The sequence below is a fragment of the Berghia stephanieae genome, chromosome 6, assembly GCF_034508935.2.
Source record: "Berghia stephanieae isolate SIO BIC M18660-M18661 chromosome 6, UCSD_Bste_1.3, whole genome shotgun sequence".
Lineage (NCBI taxonomy): Eukaryota > Metazoa > Mollusca > Gastropoda > Nudibranchia > Aeolidiidae > Berghia > Berghia stephanieae.
The window spans coordinates 43891662-43911726 of NC_088365.1; the positions used below are offsets into that span (position 1 = coordinate 43891662).

At 33.6% G+C, this 20065-nt stretch overlaps 1 protein-coding gene across 1 annotated transcript; it reads left to right on the forward strand.

The window, feature by feature from the left end:
- The first annotated feature begins 12 nt into the window (after window positions 1–12).
- Window positions 13–16993, forward strand: LOC144975080 (dynein regulatory complex protein 11-like). The gene is made up of 18 exons (XM_078918780.1): window positions 13–136; window positions 1873–1963; window positions 2875–3111; window positions 3521–3640; window positions 4582–4773; window positions 5374–5445; window positions 6107–6315; window positions 6565–6673; window positions 9104–9208; window positions 9797–9872; window positions 10347–10495; window positions 10758–10885; window positions 11816–12006; window positions 12550–12749; window positions 13489–13572; window positions 14145–14322; window positions 14843–15081; window positions 16257–16993. Exons 1-18 carry the CDS (start codon window positions 126–128, stop codon window positions 16392–16394), a joined length of 2529 nt encoding a protein of 842 aa, XP_078774906.1. The 5' UTR covers window positions 13–125; the 3' UTR covers window positions 16395–16993.
- The last annotated feature ends 3072 nt before the right edge of the window (window positions 16994–20065 follow it).

A 20065-nucleotide genomic window follows, 5' to 3' on the forward strand; every position in this document is an offset into this window, starting at 1 on the left:
AAATCTCGTCTCGTTGTAATCGAGACTTTGTCACCTGGGAGATGCTTTTATAAATAAGATGGCGACCATGGTTCTATAAAAACATCTTTCTGAAGTGAAACACTGTTCCTCACGAAGGATCAATAATGTCTCACAGGTAGGTATTTAATTAGGTGATCATATTATTTTTCATTTTAAAAGATAGCATGAGATAAAATTAAATTTGAAACTGCTCGGTGACTAACATTTTCTGCACTCTAGTTCTAGTTCTAGTCTTAATTGTAGTTAATTGTTGTATGTCACCTGTATCATTTTAAAGTGCTTTTCAACACGATTCTAATGATACCAAAATTGTGAAAATCAGATAAGCAGAAAAAAAGTTATGTTAGTTTAAAGGCTGAAAAATGGTCTTCTATTTGCCTTTGTTATTTACTGACGGACTTTGTGACCTGAAAATTGTTGCATAGTAACCACCATTTGGATTTCAAAACTGGTCTAAAATGGCCTCTAAGATTTGAGTAAGGATTTTACTGGAACGAATTTCATGGATGCGGTATACAACTTTGCCCTGAATTTAATTTTATAAAAAAGTTAAGATGTTAAATAAACGTGCCAGTATGAAATTTTGATTTACCAAGTTCTAATCTTTTAATTATCCAAAGCTAAATTATACCCTATTTTATCCATAATCAAAAGTTATACTAAATTGTCATTGATTTTAAAATAAACTACACCAAACGATAGAGTAATTTCTCCTGAAGAAAATAAGACATAAATCATTAAAATCCATCCATAAACAAAAAATCTATGGAACTTTTTCTGAGACCCATCACTCAAAAGTCCAAAAAATCGGGTCACAGCCACTAGGCCATGTATCGGCTCCCTGCTGGAGGGCCAAATGGGCGTTTACCAAAGCCCCTAATATCATTGGAAAGGGCATAAAATTCTACATATGTGTTTTCTTTTTGCAACTGCAACTGCGAGTCCACCGAGTGAGAACAACGGCGTGGTGTCACTACAGTATTTAAGGTACCACAATCGGAGAAAAATTCTTATACTAGCTATTGAAAGAATGAAAATGATGTCACTCCGCCTTTTGTTATTATTTTCAGATCGTTAATTGGATGATTAGTTCTTACTATTTTACAAGACGTCTATTACTAAAATATGTATATTATCAATCAGACTGTAAGCGTTTAAGGTTACACATAGTTTTGTGGAAGAAGAGGAAGATGCCTAAGTAGAAGTAGAAATAGCAACCGAAATGCCTTCTTCCTTAGAGCTGTTGTAAAGCGTGACCTCTATTCATGTTTTTATAATTTATGGAATCAACAGGCAATTGCAAGAGCTGTGCAACCGAGCATTGTTTCACTTTGCAAGCAAAGCTCAATATTTGAATTCTTTTCACCAAAATAAGACGAACCTTCCCCAATACCAATATTCTCCCCATGACAATTTATTCCCAGTTTTACAAATTAAGTGTTTATATTCCATTTTTTACCATGATGATATATGAAGATGAAAATGTTAAACCCCCCCCCCCCCCCCCCCCCCCCAAAAAAAAAAAACAAAAAAAAAAAAAAAACAAACCCCAACAAAAACAAAAAGAAACCCTAACAAAACCAATTATGACGGATAACGATAAACATCCTTTGGTGTTGCACGATCATGACTAACTAACAAGGGGGGAATAACCCGTGAAATTTCATGCATGGAAATCTTTGGCTTATTTCTTCTTTGAACTCGAGCACACTTCGGTATTAAGCACACTTAATCTTCCTCCCGATGACCATGCTTAAAGGTGGCATGGACTGTATTACAAGCATCTATTTTCTGTATACGTTCACAATTTTTGTCATAATTAAAAGATAAATGTTTTTTTCGATTTTTCAGTTACTACAACAAACAATGGCAAGAAGCACAGGCTGCACTGGTAGATCTCTTGCAGCAAGAGAATCCTCCAGAGCCTCCCAAACCAGAAAGGGTAACTCTTTGAACATGACAATATCAAATTATTATATCGTGTAATAAATAACAATTTGAACTTGAATGTAAGCTTCAATTTAATATACAAAAACAGATAAAATGGACGTTTTGGGTTTCCCCTTTATTAACAAAACATGATGGATAAAACACTGTGTGGATCATCCATCCAGTTTTGTTGATAAAGGGGAAACCTAAAACGTCCATTTTATCTGTTTTCTTATATCAAAATGAATCTTACATTTAATTTCACATTGTTATTTATTTCTTCGAGCAGCAACATTTACATTATATCATGTAACAATTCCAAATTTTTAATTGGGCAAGAGAATGGTACGCAATTAAGACCTTGTTCTGTGAGACAATTTATGCATCCATCCTCAACATATCTCCTCTCTTTATCCTCTCCTTCTTATATATCTATCAGCATCTTTCTCCTTCTTCCTCACTCTCAAATTATACTTTCTGCTATTGTGAGTATTTACTTTCTGCTGTTGAGAACTAATACAAATCTTTCAGTTAAATTAATAAATTAATGCCTTAAGTAAATAAGCATCATAGATTATGTTTGACCGTTTAAACAATATCTTATTGAATGGTCACCAAGTTTAGGTGGCTGCGTGGTTAAAGCATTGCAATTACCCACACTCTTGATATCTCATTTGCTGCTTATTTTTCCCTTGAGAGCAAAGAGATTTATTTCCATCTATCTCTTGCAGTGCAATATTGCAGGTGATGCAATGATTTAGTCTAATCAAGAAATAGACAATAAAATGTTTTGATTTAATATAAACGTTTATTATGTTAGGATTATTTATAACCCTTTTCTATGAAGTGAAATGTGGATTACAAGAAATAGTATAATAGTGAGACAATAATGTAATGGATTATCTGGGTTTGTTTTTTTTTCAGGACCGTCTTGCAGCATTTCAGCTTCTTGCCACAATGTACATAAAGTACATTCAGATCTTCCGTAGACTGGAGCAATCTTATGACCAGGTCGTTCACCCGCAGAAACGGAGAGTATTACGTCACTGTTTGGATGGGGTGATGGGAAGGATTGTAGAGCTGAAACATGAGATGATGAACTTGGAGTTTTCAGAGTACCACTACTTTGATGATGTCCTCTCGGATTTGAAACTCACACCGGTGAGAAATAGTGAAAGTATATTAATACTGTAATAATATTAATAATAACAATGATGATAATAATGATAATAATAATAATAATAATAATAATAATAATAATAATAATAATAATAATAATAATAATGATAATAATAATAATGATAATGATAATAGTAATAATAATAGTAATAATAATAATAATAATAATAATAATAATAATAATAATAATAATCATCATCATCATCATTATCACCGTCATCACCATCATCATCATTATCATCACCATGGTCCATAAATTAAGCAACATGACCAAGATCGATTTTAAAGATTGGTCACAGAAAGTTGTTGTTTTTTTTACTATTTGAAATTTATCTTGTACAAATCTAAGTACAAATACTTTTAATAATAAGATGTGACATTTTCATCACAGAACGATGTGGAAATTCCTATCCCCAAGTATTTCATCAATGAAAGAGCCAAAAACCTGAAGGAGAGAGAAAAACTTCTTGGTCAAGTTTTGGCAAAAATCGGACCCCAAGATCAAGATAGGGTTTGTATCACTACCACTATTTCACCCCAAATGTATCTTTGACTTCCTCTTGATTCATAGATGTGTATATTAGGCTACATAGAGATGTTCAATAAAACGTCTTGATGACACAATTGGAGATCTTTATAGCTTACTCTATTGTCAAGATAGTTGTGCCAAAATTGTGACACTGCAATAAATTGCTAATGTCTGCTGTGTTATATGCATTATATAGGGTGCGAGAAAAATATTAAAAAATGAAAAAAATAATATGGTGCTGTTTCAATGCTAAGCAGAAATCAAAAACGTTCAAAAATTTACAAGCAATAAGAACAAGACCTTAAGGTAATACGTGCTAAGTTTAATTCAAAATATGCTATCGGTTAAGAAACTATGTCAGTTATACCAAAGTCGTATAAAAATCACAATATCAAAATTTTCAAGCTTGTGTCTTGTTCTTAGCAGTGTTGTGTGACTTGTATAGGAAGTTGCTCCATCTTGTTGAAAAACCAGTGACCACAAACTAATAGAGTCTAGAATAAATTTCTCTTTTAACAATGTAAGATTAATGTTTAAAGATAAATGAGCTCCAATGCATCTTGGCTTGAATTCAATGACATACACCATTTGGACAATAAATAATAATAATAAAGAAATAAATAAAGTCACGTTATTAATCCCCCTCTTTAGGGTCTATTCCAAGGAAAGACTTGAATAACCCAAATTTTACCCAAATGTCAAAACACCCTCAGTTTTCAGTGCATTGATTCACTCAGACATTATACCATGACAAGCTGTAGTTCATAAGTATGATTGCAACCCCTTTTTTTGTTTTTTAAACAAAAGTATTTCAGCAGTAATCTCTCATTTATTACCCTTGGAATAGCAGAATAACATCAAATTTTTCGTATTCGTCACATATTCATGTTATTTCCATTCTCCCATTTTCCTTTTCCCTACAGGATAAGGAAGAAATCCGAATGCCGTGGGAACAGGCCATCCGCATCATCCAGATTCACGAAAGAGCCAGACAGGGAAGGCTCAGAGCAAAACTGATGAGGGAAATCCGTCAACAAGAAGATTTTGAGAAAATGGCTCAGACCAGGGGACCTCCGACTCTGGATCCAGACGTGGCTGCAATGAGAATTCAAAAGGTAGAATATAGTCACTGTTTTTCGTCATTAATTTGGTCGTTTGTTTTATTTTATTTGAAATTGTTATTCTCAATTCTATGTCAATTATTAATTTGTTATACCTATTATTATAGCAGATATTTCCTGGTATTTTGTATTAATCATCATTAGAATTCTAATATACTGTCACATCTGAGACCAACTCATTTTAATTAGCAATAACAAACAGTTTCATCAACAATTGAGTTGGTGTGGCATCGTAAAAATTCTGGGAGCAGGCACTGGTGTCAGACAAAAATCTCAAAAGCTGTGCACGATATTTATTGTGCTAGATCAAATAGATGGTCCAGAACATTCCCCCCCCCCCCCACCCAACCCCTTCTAAAAAATAAGCAGCCTTCATTTGTGAATTAAATCTCAAACCTAAAAATTACCAATCAATGTGCTATCGCATTGTTTATTCACTAATTGAGATGAAAGGTTACTTCTGTTTTTCATAACTATTATGCATGTTTTGCCGGTAAATTAAATTCCAAACAAACATTGAATATTGATATTTATTTTTGCCAATTTATTTTTGTTAAAAGACTATTTGACTTATTTTTCTTTCATTTAAAACAGGTTTGGAAAGGATTTGCCCAGCGTAGGAGGACAAAGAAGGAGAGGGATGAGGAGATGATATTTATTGGCATGGTAAGGTCAATGTGATTTGTATCAAGTACCCTCTATAAACTCTATAAATTCATTGTGCCCTCTCTAATTGGTCTTTTGACAAGAACTTTTAAGGAATCAAAAAAAAAAGAGATAGCAAAAAAAAAAAAAAAAAAAAAGAAAAAGAAGAGGACGAAACTTCTTCATTTTCTTCACAAAGCCATTCATTCCAGTAAAACACCACAATATTTCCCCTTACAACCTTGTACATACACCTGAAATTATCGCAGCAGCAGATATACCATCCCAATATGCAACACAAACCCTTAGACTCGTATAGTGAATAGTTCTATTTCAAAATTGCCTTTACTTTTGCCAAATCTAAAGAGACCCAGCAACTCGTATACAGCCCAGTGTTGGTAGGATTTAGGACCCAGTCACACCCTCCAAGCACATGATCTGAATCCCCTTATCAGAACATTGCCCATTCTGTGGATATACTTTATCTATGTCATATTTTTTTTTCAAAAGAATGACTAAATTCATGCTGTTTAGTTTATGTGAATCATTTAATTTAGGGATGCCCTTTTTTCCTGCTAAAGCTGGTAAACCTGCTTTTTGAAATTTTCTGGCTGATCTTTTTCGGTATTGGTTTGGTTTGTTAATTTTTCGAAATTGATAATTTAATCTCTGAAAATCCCAGGCACCCCCTCCATTGCAAACCAACACCAAGAATTTGCCGCAGACATTCGCCATCAAGACGGAAGAGCAACGACGTAAAACTCAAGACGTCCATGAGCACGAATACCAGCAAGCCCTGGTCAATATTCGGGAAAACATTGTACAGAATGAAGGACCTGACATGAAGGAAACCATGATGGACCAGATTAGACAGTGGTTTATAGAATGCAGGTTTGTATGCTTATATCTTTATATCTTTACTACCCATAGCCAGGTATTCATTCACACCTGAGTCAAGTGGGGTAATGTGTGTAAATTATCCTACCCAAGAACACTGTCACCCCATTGAGTGTTCTTGGGTAAGATAATTTATACACATCCGAAATCTATATTCAAGTTATTTTTATTTGCGTGCTCTATATTACTCTTCCCCCATTATATTAAAATGTATTAATCTTTTTTTTTTCTTTTTTTTTCTAGAGATGCGACAGGAAAATTTCCTGAGTACCCAGATGCTGATGATGGTGGATCCCTTGTTATCTTCAAGGAAAAAGATCCAGCAGAATTGGAGAAGGAACTCAGTGAAAAGGTAGACTGATCACGTTTGCCTATGTGCACCAAGCTGCTAGAAGCTTAGGCTGTTAAAAGTGATGGATGAAAATGAATATGATAGCTTTGAAAAAAGAAGAGAAGTACCAAACTCAAAATGTTTTGGTCTTAAACCCCTTCTTCAGCCAATAAGAAAAACAATAAAAACATTAACATGTCACTTAAATTGCAGGCAGACGGCAGAAAAATATATGGCATGTTTTGTTGGTTTTTACGATCTCAATTTAGAAAAGTATTTGGCAAGTATTTTGATCTCAAAATCGAGTTTGTACAAATTAACAAGACTTGCCGCATACTTCTCTGCCATCTGTCTGAAATGTAAGTGATGTATTCATGTTTTGTTATTAGCTGAAGAAGGATTTTACGCCCAAAACAGTCTGTGTTTAGTATTTTGTCTTATTTCAAAGCTTTTTATTATTTTTTTTTTCCCCATCATATTTTACTGTAACCTATTTCAGAATATAGAGACTCTAAAACTCTATCATTTCACTCTTTTATGGCGAGATTGAATTTTATTTAAGATTTTGATTTCCACCATTGCTTTTAATCAGTTTTAACTGCAGTTCTTCTAATTTTGGTGAAAACAGTGCCATGTGCGATATAGATTTAATGAATTTATTGATTTTATAAGTTTAAAGTTTACTTGATAAGTTTATTGATTTAGAAAGTTCAAAGTTTAATCATTGCAATTTGCCAATACAGGGATGAATATAATAGTGAGTCCTTACAGACAAAAAATGTAACATCTTTTTTTATAAAATCCAACAAGAAAGCTGCTACCCTGCATAGTTATTGTTCTAACCTGAGCGGTTCTACAACATATATAGAAATAGTAGATGCTCACATAGCAGTTAATGCTCTTATATAATAATAATATTAATAATAATAATAATAATAATAATAGCTACTCGTAAGAAGTCAAATAAGGAACAGCAACACGATGTTTTCTACAGCATAAGGATTAAACTGCCTTTTTGTTCATCAATTCACGTTTATTGCATAATATACAAGGGTCATACTCAATACAAACATTCATGAAAACAGTAAAATGTAAAACATGGATTGTCTCTCTCATTCATTACAGCTATAGATCCTTTGAAAAGTATAAGTATGTATAGTTTAAAGATTTCTGGTTTCTAATTTTCAAGTTTATTTCCCTTTGATGATTTTCATTTTATAAGAAAAAGAATTGCCAATGTTGAATTTTACACTTCTGTTACTTTCGTTTGTTTTTAATATGAGTAAATAACCTTGTTATCTAAGTATGTCTAATCTATTTTAATGTTCATACACAATTCCCTAAGCACTTCACCTTATTCAATTAAAAAAAAACAAAAAAACTTCTGACAGACAAAATTGGTAACTGTAATATAATAATAAAGTAGTTCTGTTCATGCATCAGCTAAAGTTACTTAAGTTTTATGTTTTGTCATTCAACAAGAACTTTTAAAGATTTTTATAAAGTCTTATAGCAAATTTATGAAGCAAAATTGTTTCATCACAAATGATTTAACCATATGTTTGTAGATTAGGATTTATTACAGACAACTTGATCTAAGAACAAACTTTAATTTTAAATTAGACACTTTGCTTCCTCAAGCCTCCATATTTCATAACATTCTGTTTTCTTCATTCTCTCTTACTTGCTCGCTGACTATTCCAACTCTCTCACCAACTACACACTTTAGTCACACACGGGACACTCACTCATTCGACCCGATACACACAACGGTGACCATAATAGTGAACAATTCTCACAACAATATGGAAACAGCCAATTACTTGTGGCCATATTATAAACACATTGAGTAAGAATGTGTATATTATATAACCTTTGTTTTGAGTCTATTTAGATAATAGTTATGAGACTAATCCTGTCATAAATCTTTTATGTCAGAATAAATCTGATATTTGAATTCAATTCTATACTTTATTTATAAAGTTTGCGTTTATCTAAACGGCTTCATTAGGGGTCCAAATAACTCAGTTGGTAGAGCTCTCACTTTACATGCAAAGGGACTGAGATCAATCCCAGGTGAAGTTGGAATTTTTTTCTGACTGCCCTTTTTCCACCCAGCATTGATTGGGTAGCTGGGCTTGTTAGATATGGTGGAAAGTACTATGTGGTAGACGGAGTGCGGTGAGAGAATATTAATAAAGAGCCTTTTTTGAAGGACTAACCATGCTCCGCTCAGAGCAGGACTTGAACCCAGGACCTTCGGATCCAAAGGCAAGTGTCATACTGCCAAACCACATAGCTGCACAATAATATAAATTAAGTCTAAGTTTCATAATTTGTGTCTATAAATTAAATTTCCAGAACTTGGTTTATCCCGATTTTTAATACTATTTTTAGATGATCGGTCACGTTTGCGCCATAACTGATAATTAATCTTACTCTTTCAATCAGGATGATGGAAAAGGAAAGAAGAAAGGAGGGAAGGATAAGAAAAAGGACAAGAAGAAAGATAAGAAAGACAAGAAAGGAAAGAAGGGAAAGAAAGGAGATGATGAAGTAAGTGGCCATTGTCATCAAAGTGTCTTTGTACTTTGTCCGATGCTGTCCTTTCTCATCTTGGCTATTTTATTAAGATAATCTTTGTTCTTTACCAGAGAGCATTCTGAATCTCAAATACACGATTGTGTGATTGTTGTGATTATTATTGTGGATGTATATTTATATAGTCGTAGTTTAAGATGTTGTCATTGTTGTTGCTGTTGTTGTTATCGATATTGTTGTTTTTAGGATCATTATTGCCTTTATTTTAAATTTTGATGGTATTTTTGTAGTTGTAGTTTTTTGATACTGTTGTTGCTATTATTATTATTATTATTATTATTATTATTATTATTATTTATTATTATTATTATTATTATTATATATTATTATTATTATTATTATTATTATTATTATTATATTATTATTATATATATATTATTATTATTATATTATTATTATTATTATTATTATATTATTATTATTATTATATTATTATTATTATTATTATTTATTATATTATTATTATTATTATTATTATTATTATTATTATTATTATTAATTATTATTATTATTATTATTATTATAATATCAATCTTTTCACAGGAGGAGGAAGAAGGCTGGAAGATGGCGCCATCCAATTTTGTTGGATCGGTCAATGATGCATCTGATACCTACAAGGGTAAGAAATTTTTTTAATTTTGTTTTTCTTTCTCACTACAATTCTCCTAAAATGTTTTTTTTTCGTGATCCACTGGTTCAAATTATTATTATGTTCGGACAAGTAGTCCTTCAGAGCCACTTGGCCCATGGAGCGGATTTTTTAATAAGTTTCTATAGTGTGAAACGAATAGCAATTGGTTGTTACCCTTTGGATAGGATGCTGGTTTATTGCAAAGAACTTTCCACCAGATTTAATTGACCCAGCGACTTACTCACTACTGGGTGGACGAGGGGGGAGGTCAGAATAAATCTCAGTGTAAGATAAAGATCTGAAAAAGTGTACATATATGAACCAGTACCAGTCAGACAAAATAAAAACTTAAACTGTGTCTCAAGTTTTTGTCTAATAATTCAATTTTCAGTAGTTAAATCACCCAATGTAATACTGTTTTGAGGCTATTGGTCACATGTTTTTTTTAATTTATCCAATCAGGGGTGTGGATGACCAGGGACGAGGTAGAGAACTTTCCACAGAAACACGACTCTGAACTGATCAAGGAGGAGAAGAGGAAGGAGGTGGAAGATGAGATTAGAATTCAGGTGGACGAGTTGATGAGGAATGAGTTGTCCAATCTCAAGGCTGTGAGTAGGATTAGATCTTTATCTCAGTATACCTTTACTTGTACTACCTTTCTCACTCCTTGACCTCTTTATTTTGAGCTTTTATGTGCGAAGCGAGTGCTCTACCAACTGAGCTATTGGGACCTCCAATTTGAATTTGTAGGTCATAGCCAATCATATTGTGCCAGTGTCAGAATCTTCTTAATCTTTAGTAATAGTAAAGCCTTAATTGAAACGATGCTATTTATTTTTAATTCACTATATTATATTTTCCCAATTTTAGGCTGTTGACCGAGAGAAGAAAGGAAAGAAAGGCAAAAAGTCCGGAAAGAAGAAGAAGAAGAAGGGTAAAAAATCTGGGAAAAAGGGAAAGAAAGGAAAAAAGAAGGAGAAAGATCTTACGCCTGACAGGTATATATGACGTCATCCTCTGTATAAAAAAATATTTACAGTGGTGATGAATTCAATAAGATTAAAGATTTGAATAAAGCAAAGATAGAGACTCAAACTGAAAAATTATCAACCCCTGAAAAGTAGAACTTGGAGAAAATTTTAGAACTATCTAAGCATGAATTCCTTCACTGACTCAATCCTCTCTGTGCTGACGTGTGCTTGAGGCAACAGCAAGGAATTGCAATGGTCTTGGTCTTTCACCGCATGGGTTGTTTTGTCTACTGTCTGGGCCCCTAGTATTCTCTTCCCATTTACTAATTATTCATTTATTCTCTTACAAGAAAATTTTATTCATGCGTTAACGCTTAGAGCCTGTGGCAATGGGGTAAAGCGCTATATAAGTGCCATTTATTATTATTTATTGTGATATCACATTAAATTTTGTTATAGATTTTTTAAGAAATGCAGGAAAATCAGTCAGAAGGGCCATTCTTTTATTTGTGAGGTTTATACATTTTCTTCATCTACAGAATTACCTGTGTATTTTGCACTTCAAATTATCATTTGCATCCTGCACTATCAAAGACTGGAATGCTCTTCCTGAATCATGTGTGAACACAACAGATTTAGAAACATTCAAATGAAGGTTATCAAAATTCTTCAGCCTAAACACCAACAATGGCTGCCACATTCAACAACTCTCTCCGCCCTTTTATACAAATACTCAGAATTGAGTCGACTTCGAGTAACATTCAGATTCAGATTCACTTTATTTGAAGCAATTATCGTGACTAGAAACTGACATCGGTATCTTCCAATAATTAGAAAATGAGTTGACAAATATGATTTCTGACAAATGGTGACCTGTGACTTGTGACTGATTTTCTTTAGCTGATGCACAAATTGTTTGCAGTTTTATTAATTTGATTGTTTTGTTTATCATCTTAGAACCATTGAAGATTTGTTTGAGGAGTTGGTGACCCAGGGAATCATCGTACGGTGTCCTCCAATCAAACTGGCAGACTATGAAGGGGAGTACAGTTATTTGGGAACCACCTTACGCCAAGCTAATATAGAACCTATGCCCTCTTTATCGGATGTACGGAGACTTATAACAGAATTTGGTATTCTTCCTTTAGGTAAGGATTTCGTTTTGTTATCTCGAGTAAAAATTATCACCAGTACCCTATATGTATCAAGTCGTTCAATTTAATACAACTCCGCTGTTTTGAGATAAAGGGCTGCATATCAGAAAAAACATTTTACAGAGCAGCCAAAAGAATGTCTGCTTCTATATCTTTTAATCTAACAAGTCGTATATATTATTTTTGCAATAAAACATTTATTTATTGACTTAGAGTCACGAAACCCCGGGTAGAAAAATGCGTGTTTGGCTCAAGAATATGACAGTATCAATAACTCAATTTGGCCCAATTACAGACATGTGACCTTTTATCCTCAGATGACAACTGGATGCTTTTCTTCACCTCTAAACGGTTTATCTGATGAATATTAATGTCTGCTTTCACAACTTCCCAATGAAAACAATATAAAGCCATTGTAAACTGAAAAATCTATCTGTAGACTCTATAGGAATAGAGAATTCTCTCAATTTAAAAACTATTACTTGTTTGTTTCTCATAATGAAAATTTAACAAATTGAATTCCCTGTCATTCCACAGGCTCTCCAGCCGTCCATGAAAATTCTCCCATGACTAAGTCGGTGATGTTGGCAGGACCCAGAGGTACCGGAAAGAAGATGTTAGTCCACGCCATGTGTGCCGAGTTGGGCGCTAATCTGTTTGACCTCTCTCCTGGGAATCTGGCCGGAAAATATCCTGGGAAGGATGGTCTCAAAATGTTAATGCATCTAATTTTTAAAGTAAGTGAATGAAACTTGAGCTATTATGTAAACATGAACTTTTATATAGCGCAATATCCACTAAATGTGCTCAAAGCACTTTACAAAGGGTCCCTGACCAACAGCAAATTGTAACATGTAGAACGAGACATGATGCCTGTTAGGCGATATTACACTTTTTCCGACAGAGACAACACTGTTTACGGCCAGGTACTCATTTTACACATGGGTAAGGTGAGAGAATGTGAGTAAAGGGTCTTTTCCAAGGACTCAATTTTGCACTGAGCGAGGCTCGAACACAGGACCTTCCGATCTGAAAGCGAGTGTCATATGACAAGACCACTTTTCTCTGATAAGTAAAGGTAAATAAAAAAGAAACGATTATGCTGAGATGAATTCTTCAGATATATTTTTAAAAGTAAGATTTCAAAATGACGTTTGTTTAATAGCATTTATTTGTTAGTGTAATTAATATGTCTATGTTTGGAATGAAGATCTTTAAGCAATTCTTAACCACATTCAACAGCATTTTTATAACCATTTTTTTCTTCTTTTATGAATTAATGATCGGCTTACAATCTTTTCTTCTTAAACTCTTGGTTCAAAGATACTTTCAGTTTGCTTTGGACAGGGGATGAATTTCAGCTTGTTTAAGAAATATTTTGGAGTTCTTTGCGAGGACTTTTCCAAAATATTTTTCTTTTTCTGTTTCTTTCATATTTTGTTTTTCTTCTTTCCTTCTTTCATTTTCCATATCCAGGTGGGTCGTGCCTTACAACCGTCTGTGTTTTATATTGGTGATTGTGAAAAAATGTTTAAGAAAAAGATTCCAAAAACGGATCCTGTAAGTATTTTTTTCCCCCATTTATTGTTGACATAACATTCCCCTCAACCTCTCCCTGTAATGTGTTCCACGTTTATAACCAAACATCCAGTTATAGTATAACAAAACTTTCTATTGTTATTTTGTCATCCTTTAATGTTTTCTTTTCTTTCTTTTGTTGCTAGGATTTCTAGGAAATGATGACAGAAAATTTGGCAATTCGTGATTTTGATTCGATAGTGCTGAATCCATGTTTTGTTGTTTTTAATTTGATTTCTTTTTCTTTTTCTTACTTTCTTCTTTTTTTTTTTACTTTGTCGATTTTGTTTTGTTTTGTTCTTTTTTTATTTTGTTTTGTTTTGTTTGTTTGGCATTTTTCCAGTGTTTCAGATTATAACAATGAAATTTGTACAGACTTTGATCCATGAAAATCTGGATAAATGTGAAAAGAAAATACCTGAGATACAGTGATAAGATGTTGATTTAAATGAACTGGTGAAAGGAAAAGGTGGGATAAAGGTTGATTTGCATAAAGTTCCAGTGAAAATGGACAGAGAGGACAAAATTTTTCACTTTTTCTTTGAATTTTTCAGACTGATCCTAAACGTTTGAAAAAAGAACTGCCCAAAGCATTGAAAACAATCAAGTCAGATGATCGTCTGCTACTCGTGGGAACCACGAGATGCCCCTTTGAAGCAGACATGAAACCCCTGATGTCGTGTTATCAACGGATCATCCTCATACCTCGTCCTGACTATGCCTCACGACATTGTGAGTTTAACATTTGTTAACATGAAGGCTATTTTTCTGGATTATTATTTCTTCATATTCAATGTTTTTTTTTGTTTTATTTTGGTTCTATTTATTGTATATTTTTTTTTTCTCGGTGAAACGACAGATTAGGTCTCCTATATTTTTGGGTTTTTGTTGTTGGTTTTTTGGGTGTTATTTTGTTTGTTTTTGTTTTTGACATGTATATAACTCTTGAATTAATCAGCAATGCTAAGCAAAGTATTGAGTTTTGCTTTCATAAAACGAGAATAAAAGGAGACTACATTTTAATTCTTGGTTTGCTTTGAAATATTCTCAGATTAAAAGATATAATTATAAAAATTATTATTATTATTGTATAGAAATGACTGGAGGGTACCCATTTTAATTTCTTATTTAAAATAAACAAAAAAGCTAATGATGGAATACTATAAAAGCATTATTTGTTTATAAACCTGTACGCTATTTAGCCTATTTTTTCTCCACTTCCTTATTTATTTTTACTGATATTTATTTTCAGTGCTATGGAGAAAGCTCATTCTGAAACAAGGAGGACAGCTGACCAATCACTTGGACATCAGCTCTCTGTCCAAAGTGACGGACGGTTACACACCTGGACACATCATGACAGCAGTACAGCAGGTGTTGACGGACAGACGAATCCAACAGCTGTCTAAGAAGCCCCTGCAAGCCGTGGAGTTCATCGCCCCCCTGGCACGACTCGATCCAATCTACAAGGAGGAGGAAGAATCCTTCAAGGTACACTTTCGAAGTTTCTTTTTGTGTGTTTTTTTTCTTTTGAGCTTTTATATAGCGCAATCACCACTAAACATGCTCAAAGCGCTTTACAAGGGGTCCCTGACCAACAGCAACACTTAACACATATGATGGGACGTGACGCCTGTCAGGCGATATTACAATTTTTTTCGGGCAGAGACAACGCTGTTAACGGCCAGGTACTCATTTTACACCTGAATAAGGTAAGAATATGTGAGTAAAGAGCCTTTTCCAAGGACTCAACTATGCGCCGAGCAAGGATCGAACCCTGGAACTTCTGATCCAAAAGCGAGTGTCTTAGTCATACCACTAGACTACACAGCCATTTTTTGGGATGTGGGGGTTGTGTGTTTGTTAGTTATCTTTATACATATATATAATTTTTTTTTTGCTTTATTCATATTTTTATATTACACATTCACATACATTCCTTTCTTTATTCCCTCTTTTACAAATTACCTTTAATAATGTAAAATTGAGGTAAGTCTGGGGTCATTGAGTACTGATAGAGACATCCTCTAGTAATCTCTCTCTCTCTTTCTTTCTCTCTCTCTCTCTCTGGCTTAATTAAGACTGTAACGGATACTGTAATGGTGCGAGAGAGGCGTATGCATTGAGCATGGTAAAAACATGGAATGGAACTCTACTGTATAAGTTTTCATATCTTTCTTTATATGTGTGAACACTAAAAGCTAAGTTGGTAGAGCACTTGTTTCACAGGCAAAGGTTGATCCCTGAGAACTTTTCCTGACCACCAAGTCCACACAGCTGGGTCTGTAAGATATCTCGTGGAAAGTACTTTGCATTAGACAAGTGTCCTATCAAAAGGGCAGCAAGCAATTGTTATTGTCCATTTCACGCTATATTTATACCAGGATTCCATATCCATGGGCTCTGAAGGACTACTTAATTATAAAAGGAATGAAATTGACGTCACTCAACTCTTTGTTATTGTTTTTAGCCAGGTAGTTTTATGATTTCTTCTCACTAAATTATATCAATCAGACAATAAATGTTCAAGGTTACACACAGTTTTGTGTGTTGGTACGTTATACGTTATATCAGGCTGGCATATGTTGTGGTTTTTTTTAGCTAAGCGCATAGCATCAATATGTATTTAACCACTGTTTCTAATTTGTGTCCAATTCATTCTGCAGAGCTGGTACGGTAAGACACCAATGGGCAAGAAGAGGGCCAAAGCAGCACAGGCAGACGATGATGATGGTGGCGGCGGCAAGGACAAGAAAGGCAAGAAGGGGAAGAAGGGAAAGAAAGGAAAGAAGAAGAAGAAGTAAATGCCAAAGGATGAATAAAATGGATTTGTCCTTATATGCTAATGCATGTCCTCATGAATGTCAAAGGTCATGTCATGGAGACCTTCATTGGATGGATTAAAAACCTCATGAACTTTATAGAATAAACATTAAAATTTTCTGTTATGTTCATAGCTGTGACTGATTCTAAAAATTTAAAGTTGTTTAAATTAAAAAAAAAATCCCAAGTATTTATTCTACTGAATTTTGTTCATTGCTGAACATTGCAATAGATCTTAATAATAGTTTCATGTTCATTTTAAATTAATTTGATTGGCTTTAGAATGAATTTGATTTGTAATTAAAGACAGAAATAAAAAGGAAAATAATGTAATTTCTGTCATGCATTCTTTTTTTTTTTTTTTTACTTCCGAGTGTTTTTACAGAGATATGTAAAGTAAAATTTGTCACGGCCACCATAAAATAAAAAGATAACATTATTCCTTATTATTTTATTATGCTATAATAATAAACAAATAAAAATGTTTTGTGAGACAATATTAAAATTATGTGCATTTTCTAATTTGTAATTTGTGATAAAATCAATGTACAGATTAAAAAGAATTTTGATTGACAAGATAGATAACTCTTTTGTTTTTTCTTCATTACTTCAATTTCCAGTAGGCTTGGTTTCTACTGGAGAGCACTCGCTTCTCACACAAAGGGACCAAGATCGATCAGAGTGCAGTTGAATAGGTAGCTGAGTCTGTTGGATTTGGCGGAAAATACTTTGTAATATACTAGCGTCCTATCCAAAGGATAGCAAGCAATTGCTATTGTCCGTTTCACGCTATAGAAACCGGGATAAACTCCAGCTCCATGGGCCTAATGGGTATGAAGGAAGGACTACTTAAGGGTTTTATGGTGCATACAACATATAATTTAGGTCATATCAGCGCGAGTAAAAAGGAAGAAAATGGGATAATTGGTTCAAATAGGGAACAGATGTAGATTCCAAGAACAGAATATCAAAGTACTTAGTTTGAGATAACCAAATATTTCATCCAGATACAAGCACAGGTCCCCGCCAAGAGGAACACACTTTACAAATCATACATATGTAAAAGGAAAAAAATAAATACAGTGCATAACATAACAGGGAGATGATTTACAAGGAAAGAAAGATCATCTCCCAAAACCAACTATACATTTGACTGTTTCATCTCCCAGCCAGGGCCAGGACAAAACCAAGTAATCTCATTCCAAAACAAAGACAGAAAGCAAGTTGGAAAACAGATATAGGGGGATAGAAGACGTAGTATGTACCTCGCTGTCCATTATGAGAGGTCAGGAACCTCACCCAGTCTGGTAGAAGACAGCATGAATGACCTCTTTGCCCACCATGGGAGGTCAGATTCAGATGACCCCAAACAGTAACAGGATGGGAGATAGAAGACATTAGCAAGAGTGGCCTCTTCGCCCACCATGGGTGGTCAGATGACACCACTCCAGGGAGATAATGACCTAAACCAGGGCCTGAACAAAACCGTCTCATTCAAGGTCAAGGACCGAAAGCCACAGAATGGGACCAAACGGGGGTGGGGGCATAGATAACACAGGTAGTCTGTGGGTGGGGGTAGAAGAGAAACGATTATCAATCAACAGAGATGACCGCCAACAAGGAAAAAAAAATACTAGATATCTAGAAAAAATGACAGTTAAACACGATATTTTTTTGGGCCCAATGGGTCACTGAAATTATGCAAATTTATTCACTGATTTATGATTTTTATTCCTTTTGAACAATTTCAAAATTAAAGAGACGACGAGGATAAAAAGTAAAGTATAACATTAACAATATTATCGTATCATATTTACTATACCATCATAATAATATTATGTCAACAAGGGTAACAAGTTGGACGACTTTATCAAACTTCCGCGTCAAGAAGAATTACATAACACATTAGCTCAGACGAGCAGACGAGCAGACGTAGACTATGAATAGTCGACACGATAAAATAATATTCAATATCAACAACAAAATGTCAATAAGTTTTATGTATCAACATTATCAACATTAATAAAATCACATAATAATATTATGTATAAGATCACTGTATGTTTTTAACTATGTATAATAATATGCGCAATCATAATCAAATTATATATCGCAGTTTTAATTGAAAAGAACATTGAGCAAAATTCTATATGAACAAAGATCATATGGGTAATGGGTGTTTTGATAGATGTGCATGCACTGTTGATGAGAGTTTGATCACGTTACAGACCTGCCACCTTGAAAATTTAAAAAATCGTAGAATTTAGGAGATAAAAATAGTAATTGCTTTAGTTAACTTTATAAATCAACAATCTACAATCACAACGATCAAATAACACTTCAAAATTCTTTAAATTATTTAGTCTGGCATCAACTTTCATTTTCAAATAAGTTTTAATGACCTAGAGATGCTCACGAAGTTCTGAAATTGAAGCCAAAAATTCGTAATTTTAAGAATTTTTTCGAGAAGTAGGCAGGTCTTCACGTTAGTACAGACGGTTCGACTAGTTTTAAGGATCATTTTAATCGATCGATTTTGAACTAAACATTGTCTTGGAGAACGGAAATTGTTTTGGCAGATTGTATGAGCTGGAATTTTCTGTCTAGTCTGTGGTAATAGAAGAACAAAAAGACGAAAATATAAATTCAAATTTTTAAATATTATTTCCTAAACATTTAATTAATTAATTTATTATTTTTTAGTTTGTGTTTGTGTGTGTCTGTGTGTGTCCTTCCATGAACGCGTGTGTATTTGAACAATAAACAAATAAACAAAAATAAATTTTAAAATATAATAAAATTGAGGTCAAATAAAAAAAAAGCGAACAAAACACTACTGAGTACCCCCCCCCCCCCCCCCCACATTAAAAAAGAAGAAAAAAACCACAAAAAAAAACAACAAAAAACAAAAACAAAACAAAATTAACCCCCCCCCCCCCAAATGAAGAAATTTGTCAAAATAAAATTACATTATATGTATTTTTCCTGCCGCCTTCTGAAAAAAAAAAAAAAAAAAAAAAACAATTAAAAACAAACTCCCCACGTATTTAAAAGTCTCCCAGCTTTGAGAGTCTTTAACAAAATAATAACAGTCATTTTAATTACCGATATTTTAAGGACGATTTTTCTGCCCAAACCTTTAAATACGTGGGTTTTTTTTTCCAGGGTAAGGTAGTGTTGTTATTATTGTTAATAGAATCACTGTACACATTTTATTGATCATGACACATTACATAAGATAACACAGCCTTTATACAATAATATACAGTCTCGGTAATTGGGGCACTTTATAACATAGAATTAGTAGTAGTAGTAGTAGTAGTAGTAGTAGTAGTAGTAGTAGTGGTGGTCGTAGTAGTAGTGGTAGTAGCAGTAGTAGTGGTAGTAGCAGTCGTAGTAGTAGTGCTAGTAGTAGTAGTAGTAGTAGTAGTAGTAGTAGTAGTAGTAGTAGTAGTAGTAGTAGTAGTAGTAGTAGTAGTAGAAGTAGTAGTAGTGGTGGTGGTAGTGTTGGTGGTGGTCGCAGTTGTAGTAGAAAGAGCAACGCAATGACTTTAGATCAATGTCATTTTGTAAGAAATCACATTGAAAGTTGACAGAAAATAAAATGAGGAGAGAAACAGAAAGGATAGAGGGGGTAGGGGTTGTGAAAGAA